Genomic DNA, 27,305 nt, shown 5'->3' on the forward strand with positions numbered 1-27,305 from the left:
CTTATCTCCGTCACTACACATCTAGTTAATACGATTTTAAAGTTGCTCGAGAAGCGCCATCTTGAGTAATTTTATGGGTGAACCAAGTACAGATGAGGCATCAACAAATTGCATAGAGTTCACTAGAATCCCGATCTTTCGGATTACGTCATTACTCTGCTTAAACATTAACAATTTTCTAATTAATATTTCAATCAGCAGGTTCTGAATGATTTCAAAAAAGTGCACGCAAGATACAGCTCTTTGAAACTCGAGCATGGTTTTGAGGAAGCAATTGATGGCTTTGCTGGCAGCTGGAAAAAGCCGCAACTTCCATTCACGTCAGAGTACCATATCTTGAATTATCATGTTTCAGAGTTCTATAAAGGTTCCGGAATAGGTTTTGGCTTACATATCAAACATGCTTTTTCTAGTCCGTTGATTAGAACTTTGACGAGATTTGGCAGCAAAGATCGATTAATAAGTGCTGTGATCGAGTATAACAGCTTCTAACTACTATTATTCTACACGAACTCTGGTCTTACTTCTCTCCATTATGAACATAAACACTAAATTAAAATTAATTTTTACCTTTCATTCTATTAAACATTGAAAGCAACACTTATACTAAACTCGAGCAAGTTAGCCATACAAAAACATACTTAAGTCAGTTTGGTAAGATAAGTCAGTTGTAAATATAGTTCTAATAACGGCAACACGTGCTTAGGGCCATCTTTGGCGTTGTGCAAGAAAATGGTGTGTGGCGGCGAAGGATGAAACAAGAGCTCGCCCAGCTCTACGGTGAGCCCAGTACCCAGAAGGTAGCTAAAGCTGGAAGGGTACGATGGGCAGGGCATATTCCAAGAATGCCGGACAGCAATCCTGCAAAGTTGGTGGTTACTTCCGACCGGCAGGTACAAGAAGAATTGAAGCATATCTATCTAGGTGGATTAATCAGGTTTTTTGGTGATATGTTGGATTCTTATATGGATTCTTTTGAAATTTCTTAACTTTAAACTTCAAATCAAGATTTCTCGAGATTCCTCCTAGGGATTTTTTAAAAAATTGGTCCAGAGGTGCAGAATTACCACAGGAATCGAGACATGTACTTTGTTTTGATGGACATTTTTATTTTATAATAACGGTCTACCGGGGCACCGTGGCAGTACGAAGCTTCTATGTACAGAATCCTGCATAACGGAGCTTTGCCTGACCCCATCCGGGTAGTGGGAGTGAGGCAAGAAGGTATTCTATGGTAGGTGCTATTGACCGTGTGGCGTGCACCAAACCGTGGGCTGCTCTGGCAGCCTTTTACTGTAGAGGATCTAATCTAAACGACTTCGATTTGGCTGATGATATTGCTCTACTAGCGCACCGCCGCTCTTATATGCAGAGTAAGCTGGACACCTGACCGAACGCTACATTATAAGTAATATCAACGAACTAGAATTTAAGATGGTTGGGAAGGGCACCATACGATCGCACACGATTCAAGTATAGAACGCACAAGGGAGCAGTAAAGAGAACTGAGGCATAATGGGTCTCGAAACTCATCGGCAATCTTGAAGATAAAGCCAAGCGTCGATCAGCTTTCGAATATTCAACTCTAACGTGAAATATGTGTTGTTATACGCAAATGAGATTAACAGAGATCACGCAGAAATTGAAAGTATTTATCAACCGATGTCTACGTTTTACAATTCTGGAATGGTGGCCTCACAACTGGATCTCGAATGCTGAGCTCTATTGACTATGCCATTAGGAACCGATATCAACAGAAATTCGAGAGCGTAAATGGAGGGCTAGAAGGAAGGGGTTATATGCCCCATGCACTAGAAAGGCGACAAGCTGGAGTATGAAAACTTTCGAGCGACCACCATCCTTAATGCCGCCTACAAAGTGATATCCCAGATCATCTTCCGACGTCTGTCATCATTAGTGAATGAGTTCATGGCAAGTTATCAAGTCGGCTTCGTTGACGGCCGCTCGACAACGGACCAGATCTTTACTGTACGGCAAATCCTTCAAAAATGCCGAAAATACCAGGTCCCAACGAACAAACTGTTCATTGATTTCAAGGCGGCATACGACAATATAGACAATAATTATGGGCGAGAACAGCTTTCCTGGGAAGCTTATCAGAATGATCAAAATAACGGTGGATGGTGTGCAAAACTATGTGAAGATTTCGGGCGAACACTCCAGTTTGTTTGAATCGCGCTGGACATCAAAGCTATCAGTACACTGTTTGTCATAATGACAAATATTTGTCAAGTCAGCCTGATATCCATGTCGATTTCTGGCCAGTCTGATAGATATCCGGAAGAACTTGACAAATATTTGCCATTATAACAAACAGTGGACTACGGGCTTAAGACAAGGTGATAGACTTTTGTGCCTGTTGTTCAACATTGTGCTAGAAGGTGTCATGTGGAGAGCTGGGTGTAACATCCGGTGTACGATTTTCAACAGATCCAGTCAATTTATTTGTTTCGCGGATGACATGGACATTGTCGGCGGAACATTTGAAAATGTAGCAGAACTGTACACCCGCCTGAAACGTGAAGCAACAAAAGTTGGACCGGTGGTGAATGCATCGAAGACAAAGTACATGCTAGTCGGCGGAACCGAGCGCGACAGGACCCGCCTGGGAAGCAGTGTTACGATACACGGGATACCTTCGAAGTGGTAGAGGAATTCGTCTACCTTGGATCCTTGGCTGATAACAATGTTAGTCGTGAAATACGAAGACGCATCGTCTGTGGAAGTCGGGCCTACTACGGGCTCCAGAAGAAACTGCGGTAAAAAAGGATTCACCATCGCACCAAATGTGTCATGTACAAGACGCTGATAAGACCGGTAGTCCTCTACGGACATAAAACATGGACAATGCTCGAGGAGGACTTGCAAGCACTCGGAGTATTCGAGAGACGGGTGCTTAGGACTATCTTCGGGGGTGTACAAGAAGACGGTGTGTGGCGGCGAAGAATGAACCACGAGCTCGCCCAGCTCTACGGCGAACCCAGTATCCAGAAGGTAGCTAAAGCCGGAAGGGTACGATTGGCAGGGCATGTTGCAAGAATGCCGGATAGCAACCCTGCAAAGATGGTATTTGCTTCCGATCCGGCAGGTAAAAGACGGCGTGGAGCGCAGGTACGAGACGGCGTAAAATTGTTGATTCAGTGTTATCTGTTTAGATGTAAGCTAAATAAATGAAATGAAATGGAGGGGTCGGCCACACATCACGAAAGAGCGGGGACGAATTTAAAAGCAAGCACGGAACTGGACTGGAATCCGCCAGGACATCGCTACAGAGACATACCCAGGGGCTCGTGGCGGCGTAGCTTCAACAAAGAAATAAAGGAAGTCGACAGGAATCTGACCTGGGCCCAGAACAGAGTTAAAGCGAGCAGTCGACAAGCGACATTCTCATAATATGATCAGAAAAAAATCCACGCCATGCGAACTCCCGGTAGATCTGCCATAATGGGCACTCTTGGAAAGACTCAGTGTTTTTTGCAACTTTGGCAGTTATTTAAGAAGTTGATGAACGCTGCGCGAAGCCTTGAAACTGTATGTAACTGTATGTGATTTTGCGATCGTTGAAGAAGAGCGATTTCGTCGGGATAAATTTTCAATTACGCCTGTCGTAGTAAATATATTTCTGAGTTAGAAACAGGATAGCTAATGGTGGACTTCATTAAACGCTTCCATTTGTAGTTGTTGGAGAAACGCTGCACAAACGCAACGACTCGAAATCATCAACTCCAACTCCAACTCCAGGAACTTTTTATGAAAATTTATTTGGTACCAGTTATGTAGGAAGGTGTCCGCTACTACGCTCAACAATTTTTTTTTTGATGAAGATGCTTAATTTTGAGAAATCGAACCTTAGATGCCTTTCGCCATATTGTTTTCAGAAAGTTAGCTCCTAGTGTGCCGCTGTAAACACGCTCAAAGTAGGCGATTCATTGAACAAGCCGTCCACTCATATGATGGAATTAGGTGCGGCGAAGTGTGCCATTGCACTAGGACGGAGTTCGTGAGCCTCTTGACGTGCGTGGCCAAAAATCTTCGGCGAGACAGGGAAATGAATCGCATGCTTTGAGCGTGCTTACAGCGGCACACTAGGAGTTAACTTTTGGGAATCAGTATGGCAAAAGGCGTTTAATGTTTAATATCTCGAAAATAAGCACCTTTATCGAAAATAATATTTGGTAGGCGTAATAGCGGACATCTTCCTACATAACTGGTACCAAATAGTTTTTCGTGAAAAGTTCCTACTGCTGAGAAAACCCGCGTTAGATGTCTTTCGACGTACAAACTTCAGGTGGTTACTCATGTTAGCTATTTTTAATTTTTTACATATACGATAGTGCCTGGATGCTGGCAGCGGCGGGTAGGAAACCAGCCACTGTACGTGATTCAATGCGAACCGTTGAACCTTCTGGCTGGAGGCTTTAGGTTTAGATGACTTTGAGAAAAGTGATAAAACATCAATCAAAATGGTTGGTTCATCCAGGCCCACCTTGTATAATTCCCATTTTGCTCCATCATCCACAACGATCTGATGGGTGAAAAAGTATCTACAGTACAGGACATCTTGGCAGTCAGACCAGAAGAATCAACAAGTAATGTGGATCTTAAGAGCTACGCAGAGTGTTCGGGCTAGTCTAGAGCCATTCAGAGCAGCTTAATGCTGTATGCGAGGTATAAAGAGGAATTTTAACGGCGCGACTCGTGTTTTGGCGGTGACTATTTTACACTCCACAACACTGTGATGGTGGGCCTTCCTTAGTCGTGCGGTAAGATGCGCGGCTACAAAGCAAGACCATGCTGAAGGTAGCTGGGTTCGATTTCCTGTCCGGTCTAGGAAATTTTCGGGTTTGAAATTTTCTCGACTTCCCTGGGCATAAAAGTATCAACGTGTTGGCCTTATGATATATAAATGCAAAAATGGAAACTTGGTTTAGAAACCTCGCAGTTCACAACTTTGGAAGGTGCTTAATGAACACTATTTTGCGAAGCGGCAATGTCCTGGTGGGGGATGTAACAAATAATAATAATAAAAAGTACACCCTGATGGTTGATTCGTAAGTAGAAGGTAGCCTTATTTTATTCGACCAAAAGCCATTTGACTGAATTCCACTTTGCCGAAAATACTTTGGGCTGAAAGTCATCAAGCCGAATTCCATTTGGCCGAAACGGTAAATATGCCAAAAGTTAGTTTGGCCGAATGTGACATATGGCCGAAAGGGACATACGGCCGAACTGGTACTTTGCTTAGCTTGAAAACCAATTCCACCCGGAGGCTACTCAGCGTAATGCACGCCCGTTGGCCTCTACATACTGAGAAAAATCACTGTTCTTTCGATAGTAGCGACGCGCTCTACAAAAGTACGATTTATCAAACACTAAATTAATTATCTTCTTTGTCTTGGGACGAGAAATAAATTATTCACACAATGCACGCCCGGTTGATTGGGGCCTAGATTGCGCGTTCGAAGGCCGAGTAACATAAAACAAATTCGTTATAGAACCGACCTAAGTGTAATAAAAGTTCTTTTCTTGTTTTGTAAACAGATTGTCGAAACAATGACGACTTCTCAATGTCAACAATCTTTCAAAGCAACCTTATTTCCATCGATTAATTTGGAACTTGTATTCATTATTTTAAAAGTTACACCGTCGATATCGGTTAGTGCATCGCGTCGTCACGTAGTATGCTAACTGTTTCAACTTTAGGCACGGCAACCTTAACTTCCGCATGAAGCCACGTTGCAACAAGTGTGACGACCTGCACCCAACGGATCAGTGTGACAAGGTGGGCGTGGCCAATCTCAAGTGCACCGACTGCGGCGACAAATATCGGGCCACCACCAAGGGCTGTCCAAAGCGGGCGGAGTTTTTCCGCAAATCCGTCTTCCACCAGGACCATGCTGTACTCGACGAGGTAAACTATACGGCCATCCCGACACCCCGTCGAGCGATTCCAACCCTCCCATCGTTACAACCGCACAAGTGCCGCAGCTGCCGATATGGATACGATATGGAGGAAGGCTACTACACAATCTTGAGCCCTGCTGAGTCGGTCCGGAGTCCATGCAACAATCGACCTGTACATAACAAACATGAACGACCATATTTTGCAGCGGGTCGTCTACCAGGATCTCACCCTAGACCATTAATCTAAAGTGGTAAATCTAAAAACACATGTTCCATAGAGGTTACTGACACTCATATGTCACCAGATTTAGTCACGAACAAGTTGCTGCAGCCATTTTGACTGATTTGTGCTGCTCGAGTCGGAATCAGCAGTCCTGGCGAAACAATCATCGAGTCGATTGGGGTCGGTTCCAAAGATGCGTGGACGACAACATGGGCTACTAGCGTCATCCGGCCAGAGAGGAAATAGACGAGCAGCTGTACGCCATACAAAAGGCGCTGTCCCAGGCCAGCCAACACTAACATAACATCATTTGGCTCACATTTTGACACTTCAAAATGCTCGATTGGGCCAAAAAGTACCAAATACTGGGCTGTCTGCGCTTATGACAAGTTGCAATCGGTTGACAAAAATTATCAAGTCCAGAATGATAGACCTCAGATCCAAAAGATCCACGCTCTCCCAGATTGTGCAAATCCGATCTGGAAATTGAACAAAATTCTGACGGCTCATATCAAATCATCGAAAATATGAAGGCCCCAGGCTTCAACAACATCCTGAATCTCGAACTCAAACACATGAGTACTCCGATTTTCGAACTCGCTGCTCTTTAATCAGTGTCTCCGTCTCAGCTACTTCCCATCGTCAGGGGAGTCAGCGAAAGTCAGTGAAAGTCATCCCCATCCGGAAGCCTGGAATGAATTTTTCCTCTCCCAAAAGTCTCAGGTGAAAAGACGATTCACCGCTGCTTACTTGAGTCTGCCGAACACCACAACATCTTGCTCGAAGAACAGTTTGGTTTTCGACGCGTTCGAATATGACACAGTCTCTCACCTACCAAGGTAGAGTGATCAGAGCACTACATGAACCGGTGCCAGCGAAAGTGGTAGGTACATGTTACATTGAGTAAATTTTTCAGGAGACGCATTTTCCCAAATACATCGAATAATAAATTCATATTTGCAATTTTTTGCAACTAAACTGTACCAACATGTTATGAATGATGTACCTAAAAATGGTAGTGAAAATAAGCGAATTTTATGACAAATTTTAAGTTTATTAGAACAAATTGCACATGTACCACTATTAATGGGAACAAAAGGAAACAGAAACCGAAAAACGTTGACAGTAAAAGTGGTACATGTACATTTTCAAAATCATTCTAAACGGCAGAAAACTATCTTGGAATTCAAAATAGAATTAAAATCTGTTGTGGAAACAGTCATGTTGCCGAATTTTCTTTTTGATTTTAGTGGGTGGAACTGTACATTAGACCTCTTCATGTTTTCAAAAAGTATCAAAAATTCAACCGGTCAGCCCAGAATCACAATTCTTATGCTAAAATGAGTCTCCTGTCAAATTTTCAGCTAATTCGGATAAAATTTCGAGGTGGCTCAAGTCGATTTAGTGTTTTTGGGCTATTTTCAATTTTGGAAAAAATCTAACAAGTGATATAAACGTCTAAAACTATCGCAACAACCTCTATACGAAAGCTTTTGGTGTGCTCTACAAGTCTTGTGAACATTGCGATTCGTTTCGTTCACGTTTTGTCCATGTTAAAGTGATTTTTAAGCTTTTAAGTGCATAAAAATACTGTTTCCCCCAAAAGTTGTTGTTCTACAAAATTCTTGAGTTTATGACAAATAATTGTTTATTTATTATATTATTATTTCTCTTTTTTCCCTGGAAATTTGAGTAATATAATTGCCCATGTGTGATTTATTGTTAAATTCTTAAAAATCAGAAGCTGAACATTTGTCAAAAATTTGCACGCTGAGATTTTTTCGAACAAGTTGTTCAAACAAAGAAGCTTCGATTTCACTTGTTACTACGATGCACTCAATGTTAAAAGCATGCAGACATATGGTGAAATTAACAAAATTTGGAAGTCATTTGTTGTAAGCATCAAATATCATATGATTTGATTTATGTTTTGTTCGAACAACTTACTTGAAGAAATCCTAGCGTGCAAATTTTTGACAAATGTTCAGCTTCTGATTTTTAAGAATTTAAAGGTAAATCGCACATGGGCAATTATATTACTCAAATTTCCAGGGGAAAAAGAGATATAATAATATAATAAATAAACAATTATTTGTCATAAACTCAAAAATTTTGTAGAACAACGACTTTTGGGGGAAACAGTATTTTTATGCACTTAAAAGCTTAAAAATCACTTTAACATGGACAAAACGTGAACGGAACGAATCGCAATGTTCACAAGACTTGTAGAGCACATCAAAAGCTTTGATATAGAGGTTGTTGCGATGGTTTTCGGCGTTTATATCTTTTGTTAGATTTTTTTTCCAAAATTGAAAATAGCCCAAAACACTAAATCGACTTGAGCCACCTCGAAATTTTATCCGAATTAGCTGAAAATTTGACAGGAGACTTATTTTAGCATAAGAATTGTGATTCTGGGCTGACCGGTTGAATTTTTGATACTTTTTGAAAACATGAAGAGGTCTACTGTACATGTACCACTTTTTCTGGCAACGAAATGGCCATTGTGATATATACCAGAAAATAAAATGTGCATATCTCCAGATTTAGTTGCCAAAAATCACTTTTTCGTTATTCCCTTACTAGATCTTTGCAAATAGAAGACGTTGGTGTAAAAAACCCAAAATTGACAAAAATGGTTTATGTACCACTTTCGCTGGCTTCGGTTCACATAGTGGTAAAACTTCAAGGAGGCATGGGTGTCCTGACCTCACCAAGTACCTCACCAACTGAAAGATTTGTATCAACGCAGCCATTTTTTTTCGTAGAGAATTAGTCCGATCTTCCATGCAAGTGTCATACATGTTTTTAAATCCTAGATTCACTTTTAGCCTAAAAGTTATAGAAACTCAATCAGAATATTATTAGAGCTTATTTTAAAATTGATAGCTGTAATTTCTCTGGTTGTTCCTAAAAATATTTCTTCGTTAAATAATAAAAAACAGGGACTCCGTCTTCGTCCAGAGGTGTCTGTACGAACACTTAACACCTAGCAAGAGACAACGGAAAGGACACATAACACCCAGTGGACCAGTGGAGAATTTCTCGATCACGAAAAGTTTCCTCCTTACCGGGGCGGGAATAGAACCCATACTCCATAGCACATGCGTCTAGATGATTGAAGTCGCTAACTGCACGGCCACGAAGCCCACTAATAATGTCTATCATTTTGAAAATTTTCTTTGCATATACCACTTTATATGAACTATTTGTATAAGTATGTTTTACACGTTTCTCAACGAATAAAAGGTTTAAAGAAAGTTGTTTGCAAATGGGTATTTTTTATGTGGCTCAACAATATTCAAATTTGAATTTGAACAAAAACGAACTTTGGTTAGTTGAGCTTCATTGATCGTTATTTATCATCAAATCACGGTGTAGATCATGCTTGCTGAGATTCATCAATGCCTATTTCGAAAAAAGCTCAAATCTCGGCAAAAACAATTTTGAGGAGTAACTATAACATGTCTTTGTGGGAGAAAATAATTTCTCGTAATTTAAGAAAGTATCGAGATTTAACTAAATTAAATATCACATTATTATAACATTACACATAAAAGCATAAAAGCAATCATAACAATACACGTAAAGCACTGAAATATCATGAGGATGATAATGGAACAAAAGCACGCTCGACAATAACTACAAATCAAACTTCGAAGTACAAAATCAAACTTTTAACAAACATTATTAAATGTCAGACACTACCACTACATGAGAAAAAAAATCAAACATTTGAAAAGATGTTATAATAGCAGAGGAAGTATTACCTGTAATAATCACCACACGATTCAGCCGGGAATGAGAGATGTTTCAATTTTCTACTAAACAACGTCGGTATGCCGGATGCTATCTAGGATGAGATTCCTCTTGTTTGTTCGGTCTTGTTCGAAACTTTGTTCTGTGTATTTTCTTTTACTTATATTTATAGTAGATATATACTAAACTTATGTAACTTTCTTTTATTTTGTAGTTTTTTAGCAGAAAATTTCTGGCTTATATTGACCCACAATATCCAAACTGTTATCTTCCTACAATTATGAAGAAATGGAAAAGAGAAGGGGAAAGAGAAAAAAGAAACGAAACACGCGTGAGCATAATGTGGGCTAATGGTTAATCGCTGTCGCAATGGCAGTTGCTGTGATTATCGTACTGTTCGCGGCCAGAACCTTGTTAATGTCTTCGAGTGAGTGTTAAGATTGTTTGATATTGATAGAATTAGTTTTATGTTAGATTTTTTTTTATTATTTTTCTCGTTTGTTGTTATAGTTATGGTAGATTCTAGATACTGTTTGTCAAATGATTAGGATGATTAGAAATTGTATAACAGCTTTAACAATTCACTGTGTTAAAATGCTAGCTAACACTTAAGTTTAAACTAGCAAGAAAAGCATTTTGATGTTAATGTCGTTAATTAACTTTTGCATATAACCATGACTTTCATTATTACATCCAATTTGGATAAAGCTCCACCAATTTTGTATTTCCAATTACATAGAACCCAGCAACAGTGATGACGATGACGGAAAGGCTTCGCGACGTTACGGACATTAACCCAGGAGGTAGACTCGTGGACTTGTTAGTAATACGATCACGTACAGTTAATATTCCCCTATGATTTGTGAGAGCCACAGCCATTTACTAGCCGATAAGAACACAAAAGAAGCTACTAGACACCGTCAGCGACTGAAAGTAGGATTTCTCTTACCTTGCCGTCCAAACCGTCCGTCGATTTGGTTTCCTTTTCTGCTACTTTTTTGTTCGTGGTGGTTGGTTCTGAATAAGTTAGGAACAAATAAAAAAATATATTTGAATTTGTCGGTTGGAAATTATGAACTAGGTATTTGTATACAATAACATAGAACATACCTTGATTACTGAATACTCGGTAATATTGTGATAGGTAGGTTAGTATTGAGAAACGGTCAGGCACTTCATACTTTAGCATATCAGCCGGGTCCAACAGTGAGGGGATGTTGAGATGCTTTTCCGCGATACTGAATGCTATTTCATTATTATAGTATATATCGTCTTTTTTGAGTGCCGCAAAATCTCTGCCATAAATAAGAATAAAATATAAGGAAAATAGAATTAAATACTAGTACAAACGATCCTTATAGTTAACTTACATTTTATTGACTTTAAACTACACAGACGACCCAACACCGTAAGAAAAGCAAGAAAGATATAATCAGAAGAAAAGATAAGATAAGGAGAGATAAATAAGAATCAGTTAACAATTGCATAATTTAACTACAGAGGTGCAGCCGGATGTTAGCACGAGCGAAAAAGACTTGTTAATTCATATTGCACATATTCACTTATCATGAGTTAAGCCCCAAAACAATTCAGCGGAACGGCGACGGAAACGGAAAATTTAATAGAAAATATTTGAGCTAACTGTCAATCCTGCGGCTTCCGTCGGCATTCCGCTGCATTGCACGGTACACCAAGATGCGTTGTTTCCGATGTATCGTGAATTGAAAGTGATATTGAAATTAGAGTTTTGGACACATGGCTCTGTAAGAAGGGCATTGAGATGGATAATTTGACCAAGCGTTTCGCTATCCACCCCCAAATGTGAAAATTCATGGTCAACAAGCTCCTTAGCCGTGCGGTAAAATGCGCGGCTACAAAGCAAGACCATGCTGAGGGTGGCTGGGTTCGATTCCCGGTGCCGGTCTAGACAATTTTCGAATTGGAAATTGTCTCGACTTCCCTGGGCATAAAAGTATCATCGTGTTAGCCTCATGATATACGAATGCAAAAATGGTAACTTGGCTTAGAAACCTCGCAGTTAATAACTGTGGAAGTGCTTAATGAACACTAAGCTGCGAGGCGGCAATGTCCCAGTGGGGGATGTAATGCCAACGAAGAAGAAGAAGCAGCTTGGGGAATACTACACGTTCCACTAACCTGTCGTAAAAGGAAGAAAATCACTGCCACGATTCGCATAAGAGTCCCATGTCGATATTTGACGATTTTGATTTTCTTTCAGAAATAAGCTTAAAATAAACTCATCTTTAAGAAAAACTGATAAAATAATAGGCTTTGTTCTAAAGATTTGAAAATCAAAACCCACTTGTGTTGTCCCATCTTGCTATTTATTCGCATAACAGTCACATTCCATAGGTTGATAAACTTTCGCACAAAATATCAATGTAATTATGGTCCATTTATAAGTTTCATAGCAATGTATAACGATAAAGAATATTATGCCAAATTTTCAGAAAGATTGCTGGTTTTATCGATTTATTAGAATTTTTTGAATTTCTCCATGTAAAACGAGTTTGAAAAATTCAACGGCATATTTCTCAAGTTGAAGAAAACTGACATGGGACGCTTATGCGAATAGGGGCAGATCATAACCAAGTGACGGAATTCGGACCAGAAAGTAATCATGTTATAAAACAAGGCAATATTATGCCAATTTGTGACCAGGAAGAAAAATGCTTGAATAAATGTTGGTATAGTGCTATATTTATTCAGTATTATATTTTTTCATAAAACTTAACAAACAGAATTAACATATATTTCTAGACAAATTTTAATAATTTTTAAAAATTATCTGATTTGATTCGAATAAAATAATGTGGATAACTTATTTTCGATACAGTTCTTAGTCGTGTGGAAGTGCTTTTAGTGAACGTAGGCTGCGAGGCAGCGATGTCCCAGTGGAAGATGTAATACCAGATAAGAAGAAAAAGAATAGTAAGTGCTATACTATAGATTAATTTCTATTAAGCAATTTGTTCAAAATCCAGGGAAACCCGATTTTTACTATTACTGCTATACCACTTTTACCAAAACAGCCAAAAATGATCCTTTTGCCTCATAACTCGCCTCTTTATCAGTAGAATGGATAATATCCATTGGATAGAATGGATAATATCCATTGGATATGTTTGCGTACGTTTTGACAGTGTTTCCATATTTAAGAAATCAGCCAAAATGCGCGCGCAAACGTTTGCTCCTCTCTGGAGTTGTGAACCTGATCGAGAGTCTGTGCGACTCATGAGGTCCCCGATGAGGTGCGGCTCAAACAGAGACACAGATAGATTGCAGACTAAATTAATGATAACGATCTTTAGTGTGAGACAACGGACAAGAATTGGAACAAGGATCAGCAATATACTGATACAACTGATCAATAAAGCGCACCGTATGAAGCTTGAAATGTTAGGAATGAGTGAAATCCTCCTGTACTCTGGCCTGCGGTATTACCATCTATTGTAGCAAGTCACCTGCCTTTTTTTATAAACGTGATTTTTTATTGACATAGGTCACCTGCCTGTAACACTGACCTATTTGGCAAAAGATATGGTTCTGGCTGTGTTATCGTTTGAATATCGGTATACCGTATGAAGGGCCTACAGGTAGTTGGCGGTGGTGGACTCGTAAGTAGGGACACTTACGCATAATCATCAGGGAATACAGAGAGTCTTCTTTCAAAAGTAAATTCCTAAAAACAACTTTAACAAAAACCAAACCTACAAACTTAAATTTTTTCACCGATCTCGGCTGTGCGATTCTCGGTTTAAGTTCTTTTGCGGAAATATCAGCTGAATGGACGTATGATTGCGGCGGCTTCTTTGAGTGCCGCTGCGAATAAATTACTTTTTCAGCTGAGTTGTCAGCAGAAAGTCAGGAACCGAGCGCTCGGCTGTGCGGATCTCGGCAAAAGAATAAAAAAATGCCGAGCTGAACTGAGTGTGTAACAATTGTCTTAAAGACCCAATAGTTTTGGAGAAAAGCTCTTCCTCTTTCCATGAAGTGTTATGAACCAGAAGCTGGCAAACCCACACTTCGTATCCACTTCACATCAACCGTATTTGTATTAATATAAATGAATCACCTGCTTTGAGCGTGCTTACAGCGGCACACTAGGAGTTAACTTTCTGAAATCAGTATGGCGAAAGGCATCTAAGGTTCGATTTCTCAAAATCAAGCACCTTCATCAAAAAAATATTTGGTAGGCGTAGTAGCGGACACCTTCCTACATAACCGGTACCAAATAGTTTTTCATGAAAAGTTTCTAAATTTGAGAAAACCCGCGTTAGATGTCTTTCGCCATACAAATTTCTGGCGGTTAACTCATGCTGGCTATTTTGCGCATATAGGGAGAGATCGAGTAATGGAAGGAATTGTTACGTAAGAATTGTGTTGCAAACCCCTGACATAATATCTATTTTTTGTGTATGTGGCCAAGCTCGCCAAGTGTTACATTCACTGCGTTGTTGACATGCTACGATCAATAGCACTCGTAAAACGGTCCGCTTCCGTATCAGAAACACCGAAGATGTAAGTGAATATTATTTAATAGTGCTTATATGTACTTTAATGTGATTAATAAATTGCAGCTTTATAGCGTGCGACAATGAAATCAACTGTGCATTATTGTCCTGCTAGAAGATCGGTGTCCGTGCTATTTTTAATACTATAAAGATCTTCGATTTCATCATCCCCATTGTATTGGAGCTAACCTCACACGCACCATACCACAAAAGTTCAACTCAATGGACGCAGTGGTTCTACGCCCCAACAAAAAAAAACCTCACTATGATGCAGCTCAGATGGAACAGAGATCGGTAGCAGAAGAGCCATAGAACAACTCGCATGACTACTGGACAGGTGCCTCCACTATATACTGGACAACGCGAAGCTAGTTTCAGCAGGCCGTTCTACAAACCAACTTATTTGAATCGTAGGGTCGTAAGCCGGCTAGCGTGAATGCATGTCTCATAGGTTGAAATGGCAAAAGTACCATTCTTTGTCAATGGTTTGTTCGCTCCGATATATGATGTTATGTTATCCGATATTATGATGCGAAGTGTTATGGGGGAGAGTGTTACGTAAGAATTGTGTTGCAAACCCCTGACATAATATCTATTTTTTGTGTATGTGGCCAAGCTCGCCAAGTGTTACATTCACTGCGTTGTTGACATGCTACGATCAATAGCACTCGTAAAACGGTCCGCTTCCGTATCAGAAACACCGAAGATGTAAGTGAATAATATTTAATAGTGTATATATGTACTTTAATGTGATTAATGAATTGCAGTTTTATAGCGTGCGACAATGAAATCAACTGTGCATTATTGTCCTGCTAGAAGATCGGTGTCCGTGCTATTTTTAATAGGAATATTGAAATGGGTACTAGATCCAAAAAAGCACGTTGCTATGAAAAACGACAACAAAACGAATGTCATATCAAGTTGTTGATATGTTTGTTATTTTCCAAAAATGGTCTAGTAGCCTAAAAATTTGAACGTATCGACATAAGGACAGTGAATCCAGAAAAAATATGATCAGAAGACATCGCGATAGAGAGATATCGAGATAGGGAGGTTATCGAGATGTAGAATGTCCAAATGTATGTAGATTAAAGGGACCGAGAAAACCATCGTGATAGGGAGAGATATCGAGATACAGAACATCGAGATGTAGAGAGTCGACTGTAAAACCGTTTCAAACCGAAATTTTACACATTTTGAAAAATCATCTTACGTTTTGGCATGGTAAAACACCCTGATGGTACTATCCTACAATATACTATGCGTCTCCATGCACTGTCCAGACCAGAATTCTGATTCGCCGACGCCTGGTGCAATATTACCTATGAGCTACCGACTAAAAGGCGTTTTCCTCATGCGTTTTCCGGCAAAGAAATGCCACCACCTTTTTTGAAATGTAAATGTTTTCAATATGATTGAGATTTGCTACAATTTTATGGTAGTGATGAACTTAATTTTAAAATTAAAAAATCACTTAAATAAAGAGAAAAAAAAATCCAATTTTATGATGGAATCAGCTAGCTACATTATTTAACTATTGCATGATGTAAACTACCCATGGAAATCGTTACAGCTAAGACATTAGAGCAGTCTTTGCTTAGCTAGGGGATGTTGCTCTTTCCCTTTCGCCAGAAGCAGGACGCGAGGAAAAAAGATGCCAGCGTATCTGGTGACGTCAACAATTTGTGGGAATGTATCCCCGAAACAGTCACAAGTACCGCATAGCAGTGATAGTCACTGCTCAACAACGTCAACGAAATAGTTGGTTTGATAAGGAGAGTCAGGGAGTGTTTGATACCCAATCCAATAGAATGTTACAGTTTGATTACAAATTGTTGGTTTTTGTTTTTTCAGACCCTTTCAGACCCTACACGGAGTACAAAATCAATCATGTTACATATCGGAAGCAGATATTTTTCGAGATCCGGGTGTTTATTTTTGTTTTGTGCGGTCGGAAAGCAAACTAATTAGTGCAAGATCGATCGTGTCATATATCTATGGTATAATTATCACCGTAAAAAGCCAATAAATGAATTATTAGCAGTGACTGATTTGCTACCCGCTGCTCCCACATCCAGGCGCTATCGTATATGCGCCAATAGCCAGCATGAGTTAGCCGCCAGAAATTTGTATGGCGAAAGACATCTAACGCGGGTTTTCTCAAAATTAGGAACTTTTCATGAAAAGCTATTTGGTACCGGTTATGAAGGATGATGTCCGCTACTACGCCTACCAAATATTTTTTTCGATCAAGGTGCTTAATTTTGAGAAATCGAACCTTAGATGCCTTTCGCCATACTGATTTCAGAAAGTTAACTCCTAGTGTTCCGCTGAAAGCATGCTCAAAGCAGGCGATTCATTAATTTCGATTTTCTCAATTCGTTAAGCTGAATCGTTGACTATGTAGCACTATGGGAAATGATGGCCTTTCAGTTAAAAGTTTCACACGAGAAAGGCAAAAAAAATCAATAATTGTTCTTTTCAAATTGACACAAAGATAAGATTCTCAGCATGAGTGTTTGTATTGTCGCAGAACAAGGATCCAGCTACATTTTGGTTTGGCTTTCTGTTTTCACTTAAAAATAACGTTCAATACAATTTATTACAGTACGGTATTTACAGCACATCCAAAGATGCAGGTTTATTGAGTACCCAAAACAGAACATTGGAAGTATTGGTATAATAAAAGTATTATTTTATTATGGCAGTATTGACTTTGCATTTATTGCTTATTAGCCCACCCTGCAGAATCGCAAGCGAGTCAGCTCACGCATGAGGCTTCGGTGAGTGAGATTTGAGCATGATTTTACCAACACTGATTACAACCCTTCTAAATGGTCTTATTCACCACTAGAAGCACTGAATCTAAGAGAACAAACTATTTGTATAAGCACTGCTTTTTGTATTAGATGATGGCTTTGGCATGTTTTGTTCCGTTATTGTCAGGGTTTTTGTTGATAGAACTTTATAAAATTCGGCACAAGGTACGTTGATATATATAAAAGATAAACGTGGCCAACATTAAAAAAATCTGCTAAAAGCGCAATTTCTTTTGAAGTAATTAATTATGCAGCTTTGTTGTAGTTATTGATCACAAGACAAACTTGCGTAAATATTAAGGAATTAGACAATGAAGCACAAAACTTCTGTAAAACAAATATTTGAATTCATATCAAGAAACAAATAATACAAAATCTAACATAGTTGCTCAAGCTCCGTTGATTTTTAAGTCATTAAGCGTAAATTCCTTCAAAAATTCCAGAGGAATATTTTTAGAAATTTCAGAAGAAATTTCTTTAGGAATTTGATAGAATGATTTGCGTAAACTCCAACAGAAATTTGTCCGTTATTTCTCTCTTCAACTTGAATCCTTGAATCTGCTGAAGTGCAGAAGTCGCTCCAAATTATCTGTGGGAATTCCTCCGAGTATTCTTACAAAAATTCCCCTGGGAATTTATTTTGAAATAATTTGGGAATTTTGTCGTCGTGAGTTCAAGTAAATTCTCCACAAATAACCTGCGGAAAATTTTCAGAGCTTACTTGCAGAAATCCCTTCATGAATTCCTACGGAAATCGCTTTAGAAATTCTTGCAGAAATTGATTGGTGACTTCCTGCGGAAAAACTCCCAGTTCTATTTTTGAGCACTTATTAAAGAAATGTCTGTGATCATCGCTATAACTTTTTTGTAAATTCAAGGCGGCATTCCTTTCGATTTTCTATAGTCATTCCTGCGATCACCGCTCCAGAAAATTCCTCCAAAAATGTTTTTTCGGGTTTTTAATGCTGCAGAAATCCTCTTTACGCTGTGGAAATTTATTTGCAAGGAATTTATACAAGGATCATCATAGGGTCCTTGTGAAAACTTCTTTAGGAAGTTTCTTCGTTTTCTGTTGGTAATCCTGTAAAATCGAAGATAACGGAAAGTATCATAAAAAACTCGCCAGAAATAACTTTTGAGAATCATTTTCTAATTTTTGATCGACTTTCTGCGGAAGAACTTATTAAAATGAGGCATCTACATTAAATTACAGAACATTTTTATGTTTTTAATTGTTGTATAAACCCCGTTCTAGATAAATGTTATAAAGCAAATATAAAATGTTCCAATGTTATAAAAAAATTCCTGACGACTTTTGAAGAATGATATAATATATCATGCTGAGTGGTTCATCGTAAAAGAAACAACCAATCAGAAACTGACAAATATTTTGGAATTACAAAGAAATTGATAAGATGAAAATGGGTGTTCATGTCCTATAATAGACATGGTTTGTGTGCGTCGTATTTTAGAATGGATTAAAAATAACAACAAGTGGCGTATCTCTCCTCATAACATTTGTTTAAATAATGCTTGAGAGTGTAATGCATGCCATTAAACAAGGAATAACCTCGAAACGTAAATTTGTTCTCAACAACATTTGCTAATGAAAATAAAGCCCATCTACACACTTAATGTTTTTACCGGGATCTCAGCAATTTGTTAAACTTTTACCGAGATTCGCACAGCCGAGCGCCAGTAAACATGTTTTTCGCCGAGATATCTGTCAAAGATGCTGAAAATCAGCAAATAATTTGCCGAAACTCAGCTACAAACCCCATTTTTAGCGAGATATTAGTTTTTTTTATTTTGCTGGGCACACGGCTGTGTCTATTTTGTCGAGCTGCAGAAATAAAAAAGTGTGTAGATATAGGCATCAAACTAATTTTCAAATAAACTTCCTTAGATTTAGCATTTTATTTATTAAATTTCCACCTAAAACTAAATCCGCGCCAAATCCGCGCGAAACCCTAAATTCGTTATGTAAATCCGCGCCAAATCGTAAAAACCCTGCAGTTAGTAATTTGAATATTGAACTTTTGCTCGACACTATTCGTAGCATTCGATTGTTGGTGGGAGATGAGTGGGGGAATATCCATTAGCAGACGGGTGTCATACTGATTGCCATGATGGTATTCTTCCAACTATGTCCTTAAGGCTAAATTATGTTCGTACATCATAAAGGTTATACTCCAAATTACTACACATTATTTGCTAAATTCTAGCTGCACTGAAGAAAGATCAACGACCATGCATTCGTAAAAAGAGAAACACATTTTCCATGGAAAAACAATCCATTACACCGGCCAATTAGAAATAATCATACTCACATCAAGTCCGGTCGAAAATTGTGGATGATTGCACAGAAAGCGAGGCCGTCGCGCCAGGAGGTGCTCATGTTTGTGACTCGGACATCCTTATAGCCCTCGGTGACGCGGCGACACCATAGTTCTAGAGCCTTCGTACCACGGCGTTCTGACATGCTAGGAAATCTGCGAAAAGATAGAGAAATAAACAAACCATTTGTATTATTATAAGGCGAAGTTTAAGATAGAAAAATAAGCCATACTCGGTGTTAGGAGCCGGCTGATACATTTGCATACAAGGTCGATCAGATACTGGCCATTGCTGGGACTATCCCATAAATCGCATACACGTTCCTTAGTTTGTTGGGTTTTGTTTGCCTTCAACAAGTTTTAATTGATTGTTTATACACTAAACCCGGTGGGGATAGTGTTATGACTTATGGTGCACTGCCATGTGCCGTGAGCAAGCTACACGATATATCAAATTTCAGCCTGCAGTGGAACCGGGTGCAAAGCTACTGCCGGATCAGTGTGATCTATGTTCTGTTCAATGAACACGACGATTGAAAACTTGTTGCATGCTGTGCTGTGGTCGATGTTAATCTTTTCTCCTTTCCCGCATATGTTCGGCTCAATTGATTTAACCTTGATAATGAGATGGCGAGACTTAACACTGGCATTTAAGTCGAACTTCGAGCGTATTTTTCATTGTAGAAAGAGTTGAAACCCATTAACAGCAATATCATTATGTTTTTACAATACGTTACGGGCAATTTTTTTAAAATTCATGTGCTATTTGGACCCTTCGCTGAGAGTAATCTCATTGTACCCTTTTCTGTGAAAATAAAAAAAGGTAGCGTAGCTGTATCCGATTTGGCGGAAAATAGTTTTTTTCAGAATCATTATGGCGTATAATGCCCCTATTCGCAATAAGCGTCCCATGTCAGTTTTCTTTAACTTGAGTAATATGCCGTTGAATTTTCCAAACTCATTCTACTTGGAGAAATACAAAAAAAATATGATAAAACCTGCAGTCTTCCTGGAAATTTGGCATAATATTTTTTATATGTATACATTGTAAAACTATTAGATGGATATAATTATATGTATTTTTTGTGCAAAAGTGTACCAAAACCTAGAATGTGACTGTTATGCGAGTAAACAGCAAAATGGGACAACACAAGGGGTTTTGATTTTCAAATTTCTAAAACAAAGCCTACTCTTTGATCAGTTTTTCTTGAAGATGAAGTCTTTTTAAGCTTATTTCTGGAAAAAAATCAATATCGACAAAAATGGTCATGGGACTCATATGCGAATCGCGGCAGTATATTGTCCCTGCAAAAATGCAAGATCTTCGAGAAGCCTGAGCATTGTCTCGGGCTCGGATCACTGCCTAGTAGTTACAGAAATCCGTACGCAGTGATTCTTGAAATAACAGAACGATGCGTTTCAATATCAAACGATCGCTGTTGACGGGGTTGTTGAGTATCTGGCAGTAGCTGGACGAGATGATAGGTGATGCTAACGATAGAGAATAGATGCGACGTCAACAGAATATGGGCGCTGCTAAAGCCAATGCAACGACGGATCGGAAAAATACTACGAGGAACTAGTGGCTAGTACCCGATAACACAGAGAATGGCCCAGCGTTGCAAGGACAGAAGAACTAATCTACCGCAATGAGAAAAGGCCGCACGAAGAGAATGTGATAGTTAAAGGTTTTACGCGACTGCTCAGTCTTGTTGTTTCACCGCACTATACCAGGTTTGAATCAACAATATTAGAATCGCTCTAACGCGTTCTGATTATGTGGACATTTATATAAGCCATGTTTTGAATAACCACCATGACGTTTTAGATACCGTTGTCGGGGTTGACAATGGTTCTGGGGTGAGAATGGGTCAGCGCCCTTATCGACAATCTGTAGGTCGGATAACAAAACCGTTCAAAAAGTTCTCTTATAATTCAGTTTCCTTGTCCTCAGATACACGAAGCTGCAGGCAGTTCTGGGTGGGCTTGGTTTCCAGCAGTCTACCGCTGATCAATGGTTTGTTTGTTCATCAACTGTGTTTATATTGGTCTATGTTGACGACATTCTTGTTGCCTCGTTCGACGAGTGAGATCCAGCGAGTTGTTGAGGCTCTCAATGATGAATTTCAACTGGCTTGCTTGGGGAATGTGAGCCATTTCCTTGGTATGGAGGTGAAACGTGAAGGAGGAGTTAGTATTCAAATTACGATTGCTGGCGTATATTCAACAGCTGATTGACAAGTTCCGGATGAGTCAAGCCAAGGCGCGAAATGCCCAATGCATCCTGATTTCGAGAACGTTACCCAATACAGGAGCTTGGTAGGCGGTCTGCTCTACCTGTCGGTGTGTGCCCGACCAAATATCGCCGCTAGTGGACGAATGGATTGGACGGCTGCAAAACGTGAAATCTGCTATTTGCAGTGTTCTTTCGGGGTGCAACGGATTTGGCGGACTACGCAGAAACACGCCATTCAACCTCGGGGTTTGTCATCAAGCTTGGTGACGGAGCGGTCGTATGGGCAAGCAGGCGTCAATCGTGCGTGATTCTTAGCTCCATGTTCGCGTCGGATCGTTGTCGAGAACCATTTTTACCGGATTACTGTCCGACATTCCGGCTACGTGCCCGGCCCACCACAGTCTTCCGAGTTTCGCTGTGTGAACGATGGATGCAAATCGTGGTTCATTCGCCTCCTCCACGTATCGTACGCCACCTGCACTCTACCGGAGATGGTACGCAGCACTTTCCTTTCGAAAATTCCAAGTGCGCGTTGGTCCTCCACATGCATCGCCCAGGTCTCATGTCCGTTTTGTAGATAGTCAGTTTGGTACGGCAGTGAACTCTATTCGATGCGTCTTCGAATTTCTCTCTGGGCAAAGTACACGAATTCTTCAACAACCTCAATTTCGTCACAATCGTGGTGGATGGCTAACATTGTCCTCTCTATCATGTACTTCATCTTCGATGTATTGATGACTAGTCCGATCCGCTTTGCGTCCCTCTTAAGTGTGATGTAGGTTTCTTCAGTCTTCTCAAAGTTACGTGCCGTAATATCAATGTCGTCGGCGAAACCAAATAGCTGAATAGATTTCGTGAAAATTACACCACTCGTGTCAATCCCTGCCCTTCGTATTACTACCTCCAAAGCGATGTTGAGTAGCAGGCACGAAGGACCATTACCTTACCGTAATCCTCTGCGCGTTTCGAGGGGACTCGAGAATGGTCCAGAAATTCGAACTACGCACACAGTTCATCCGGGAATCCGTGTGCCGTTTGTAAGCAAATTAAAAAAAAATCGAGTTGGTAGGTCACGTGTCCCACTTAGGCTCCACGCGTAATAGCCATATACTTGTCTTGTTTCTCGAATTTGAAGAATAAATGAAAACATGATCACTGTCTTCGACCAGAGGTCGCACAGAATGAAACTTTAACATCTAGCATGAGACAAAGGAGTAGGGTTAAAATCGAACACACACTCCACAGTACGAAATGCGCCCTCCTGACTGATGCCACTTACCGCACGGCCATCAAGCTAAGAAATATACTCAGTAAAATCACTATCTACAACATTTCAAACTACAGCTTTCCTCAGTAACAAGAATTTACGTGTGTTCCTTGAACTACCATTTTTATAACTATTCATGAAGATTGAAGAGTTAGTACATACACAACTCGAACTTTTTTCGATTACTTTAAGCCGATTGCTAAAAAAGTTGCTACCGCTGCATATAAGTAACAATTTTCATGCTTCTTGGATATAGGTACCTACATATTCAATTCTTAGGGCGGTTTTCTGACAGCCGCAAAAAACAATGTTATTATTAAAAGTGGTGCCTTTCCTAATGATAATATATCAATGATTTGCTGTGTACACACAGAAAAAATAATGAAAAGTAAATAATAAAGACGTGGAAAATTACACTATTCCGAGCGTACATGGATCTTTTCCAACAATTTAGCCCTACATGTATGCAATTTACATAGCATTATGACACTTCTTCGTATAAAAAGTGACATAATGCAATACAAAATGCATACATTCAGATGATAATATCGTTTAAATTTACACTCTTTTTGGCATTCCCTTTATGTGCATTACTTTCGTGTAAATTTGTAAATCTGTGCAGCTCAAAAACTTCATTGGAGCACAATTTTCGCCGTAAAACTGTCATAACTCTTAGTAATTACTCTTTCTACATTAATTATACCACATCATGTCACACCTTTTCACATGCTTGATTCAAACTAGATTTTCCCCGAATTTCGCTTTCAATTTGTTTGATCACCAAGCTGGTCTCCGAGGAAAATGAAAGTGTTAACCAACCTGTCGTTAACACGTTGGGTTTAATTTCACCACCGTAAATTCATTCTGCCGTATTTGATACAAACACATTAACATCCGTCGAATAATTGGGTATCGCTTTCCGTTCATATATATTAATACTTTTGAAGCTTCGCTAATGCATCTTTTATGACTCCAAGCTCCTTACCAGTGTTAATTTAATACACCATCTCACAATCGGACGGCACAACGGCTGCTTGTTTACAAAGTCGTAAGTTATGTATCTTCCCAACGATGCTTTTGCAAGTTCAACCAAGTTTTCATTACCACAGTCCAAAGATTTTGTATTGGCAGCAGTGACTGGGCGCCCGCTTGAGTGCAAAAGCCAAACATGAGAAACGTTTCCTCGTAACAATAACCCTAGCCAAAACGCGGTGCTGTACGTAATACACATTAGTCATGGAAAATCTCACGCATCGTTTACGGCATGTGGTGTTAATACAGTGCGCTTGATAACACGAGCGTGCCGCTGACGTACCGTTGCAGATCGGCCCCGGCTGGACGTGTACTCTGTGCTACTCGAATGCATTTCCCGTCTTTCCATACAGACGGTATATCGTTGCACCAAAATCAGTTGACGGACGTTTTGCGCATTAGTGTCATCGTTTGGGTGGCACTCGAGCGTAACTTGGGTTAGTACGTGAAGTATTGATTACTACTGGCTGGCTGTTGAAACCGATTGGTCAATTCATAAACTGGTAGAAATAAATTGAACGGAAGTTGGTTCTATCGTTTGAATGGATTTCCGTTTTAGAAGTTTACAATGCTAGCATGCGATTCCGAGTTTGGCCTTTCTCATAGAACACTAATGAGAATCGAAAAGAGAGCAACCTGTAATAATTATTATTGTTGAATCAAGGGTGAGACATATCTAATTGTTTTTAAATATTTGTATGTATTTGTATATTTGTAATATTTGTACAGATGGGAGAAGCTTCTTCCTGGCGTTAATACTCAAAATTTGAACACTGAAGGATGATTCAAATTTGCTATTTATATTCGTACAATTGACCGTAGCACGTCTCATGATGGCAAGATTTTGATTTTTGGTGATTACAACCTTTCTGACAATGGATCAGAAACCGACAAAGATTGTTATTGGACTCATCACAGTCATGTCTGAGTAATATGTTAAATATTCAATTATTCAATTCAATTCGCAAAAATGACATCAATGTTCCACTTTGTCTCCACAGAATGCGGGGAATTAATTGCAGCTAATTCACATCACCCATCACTATAGATTGTACTTGAAGAATCTCGATTGGACTTCAAGAACTTAAATTTTAACACTCAAATCTCTTTCCTGGACATGGACTGAACATTTGTGACGCACTGTGATGACGTCGATTCCGCCCCTCAGTAATACAATGATTGTTTAACCTTTTGGGACCCACGTAGTTGTGGAAAGTACAAAGCCTTAAAAAACATGCTTGTCGTTCACAGCAGGGCGATGCTACAAGTTAACCAACAATATGCTTGGCTGCCAAAAACAGCATTCTTGCTAAGCAAACCGTGAGCTCCGATAACTCATAAGTAAGAAAAATGCTGCATTTAATGAAACGATTCAGAAAAAAACCGTGCTTCTGAGCTTTAAGCTCAATCCAAATGCGTTAGCCGCGCGTACAAATCATTGGGTGAATCTCGCTATTGATATTACGTCATACGGACACAGTTCCGTGTGATGAAATCCTAATTCGTTCTGGAATTTCGTGCACAGTCAACGCATAAGGATAGTGGACTGCCTACAACTATGTTCTACGGATGCAATAATTATTCTGGAATATGCGCTCTGTTTAACGAGCGTTTTCAAAATGGATATATGATCTGATGTTGTTGATGATGATGATGATGGTCCCGCCAACTTACCCCTACAAAGGTTTGAGCTAGACGATTTATCTTTAATCACTTCACACTTTTTACATTCACTATTGTTCGACCAAACAACATTTTTGACCATATGATCCGTTCAGTAAATGAAATTTTGGGTCGTATTCGGCCAAATGGCTGTTTCTGCCAAACGACCATTTTAACCAACCAACAGAAACATTTTCGGGCAAATGACCTTCATGATTTCACAAAGCAATGATGGAAATGATATTTTCAGGGTTCCTGGGTCACTTGGGTTCAATCCGGCCGTATCGGCCACAATCCGGGGGACCTCCGGAATGACCATTTCCTAAATTGAGTCAAAATAGGTCGTGTGACACCTCAAACTTCATAATTTCACAAAACAATGATAAGAATAATATTTTAAGGGGTTTCTGGGCCACTTGGGTTCAATCTGGTCACATCGGCCACAATCCGGAGGACAGAATGGGCATTTTCTAAATTGAGTCAAAGCCCGTAGTGTACCACCTCAAATTTCATGATTTCACAATGCAATGATGAGAAAGATTCTTTTAGGGTTTCGTGCTTTCGTACTTTCGTGCTGTGCGGTTCTATTTTCTCTCTTTGTTAAAGGAAGTTTTTAATACTACCCGAAGCTATTTTATTTTCAACAGTGCTTCTCAGCGTTATTTGTACCCACTGATCCCGTAACGATCTTTGCAAGGACCCGTGCTTTCGTTTTACGTTGGACCCATTTGCGGAAGTAAAATTCCGACAAGCGGTGGTAATCCTGCAGGGACTCCGTTCTGGGAAAAAAAACCTTTTAGAAGGTCACGTCTCCAGGCCTAGCAATGAGCATTAATAAAAACAAGAGAAAGGGGGAATCTCTGAATTCTCCACTTCCTTCTAAGAAACAAGGTTTCAAGACCGTCCTGTCCAAGTGCGGAAAAAATAGAAGGAAGCTGGACACTTCATATATTCCTTCTAACTCTAACGTTGACATTATTTCTTTTGGGGGTGACTGCCGCGTTTTGCCGGGATCCTTTGACGATCGCAAACGTCTTATTCAGTATTTAACACCTAATCCAGAGAATATTGCCTCCTATAAAGAGCTTCTACCTACTTTCAAAGTATTGCACAGAGAAGCGTACCAGGTGTACATTGCTAGCGTTCAAAATGAAATAAAAGGGAATCCTAAATCATTCTGGAAATTTGTCAATAGTAGGCGGAAGAATGCCGACATCCCGGAGGAGATGAAGTATGAAAACAAATCTTCAACCAATGGACAGGACACCGCAGAGCTTTTCGCTGACTACTTCAAGCTACAAGCATCAAGCTGACTACTACCGTGAATGAAATGAATCCTCCAGACGCCGCTGCCATGGACTCTATGGATTTATCACGCGATGAAGTGGAAAAAGGATTGTTGTAGCTAGACATAAGCAAGTCGGCGGGGCCCAACAAAATCCCATCTAAGCTCTTGAAGGAATTCAAGGATGAACTCGCAGGACCCCGTCTTTTCTCTTCAATTCTTCGGT

At 39.6% G+C, this 27,305-nt stretch overlaps 1 protein-coding gene across 8 annotated transcripts in view; it reads right to left on the minus strand.

Moving 5' to 3' along the window:
- Nucleotides 1-27,305, minus strand: part of LOC134220011 (MICAL-like protein 1) — an 89,434-nt gene that overhangs the window by 13,327 nt on the left and 48,802 nt on the right. For 5 of the 8 annotated variants that reach the window (XM_062698935.1, XM_062698934.1, XM_062698932.1 and 2 more), the window contains 3 exons: nt 19,592-19,753; nt 11,018-11,202; nt 10,857-10,924 (listed from right to left, as the gene is read on the minus strand). In XM_062698935.1, the coding sequence (XP_062554919.1) occupies nt 10,857-10,924; nt 11,018-11,202; nt 19,592-19,743 (405 nt within the window). In that variant the 5' untranslated portion in view covers nt 19,744-19,753. Of the gene's footprint in view, nt 1-9,918; nt 10,118-10,856; nt 10,925-11,017; nt 11,203-11,277; nt 11,295-19,591; nt 19,754-19,830; nt 19,852-27,305 lie in introns of those variants that run through there. The other 3 variants (XM_062698936.1, XM_062698938.1, XM_062698939.1) reach the window with 3 other exon arrangements.

The sequence above is a fragment of the Armigeres subalbatus genome, chromosome 3 (assembly GCF_024139115.2).
Source record: "Armigeres subalbatus isolate Guangzhou_Male chromosome 3, GZ_Asu_2, whole genome shotgun sequence".
NCBI lineage: Eukaryota > Metazoa > Arthropoda > Insecta > Diptera > Culicidae > Armigeres > Armigeres subalbatus.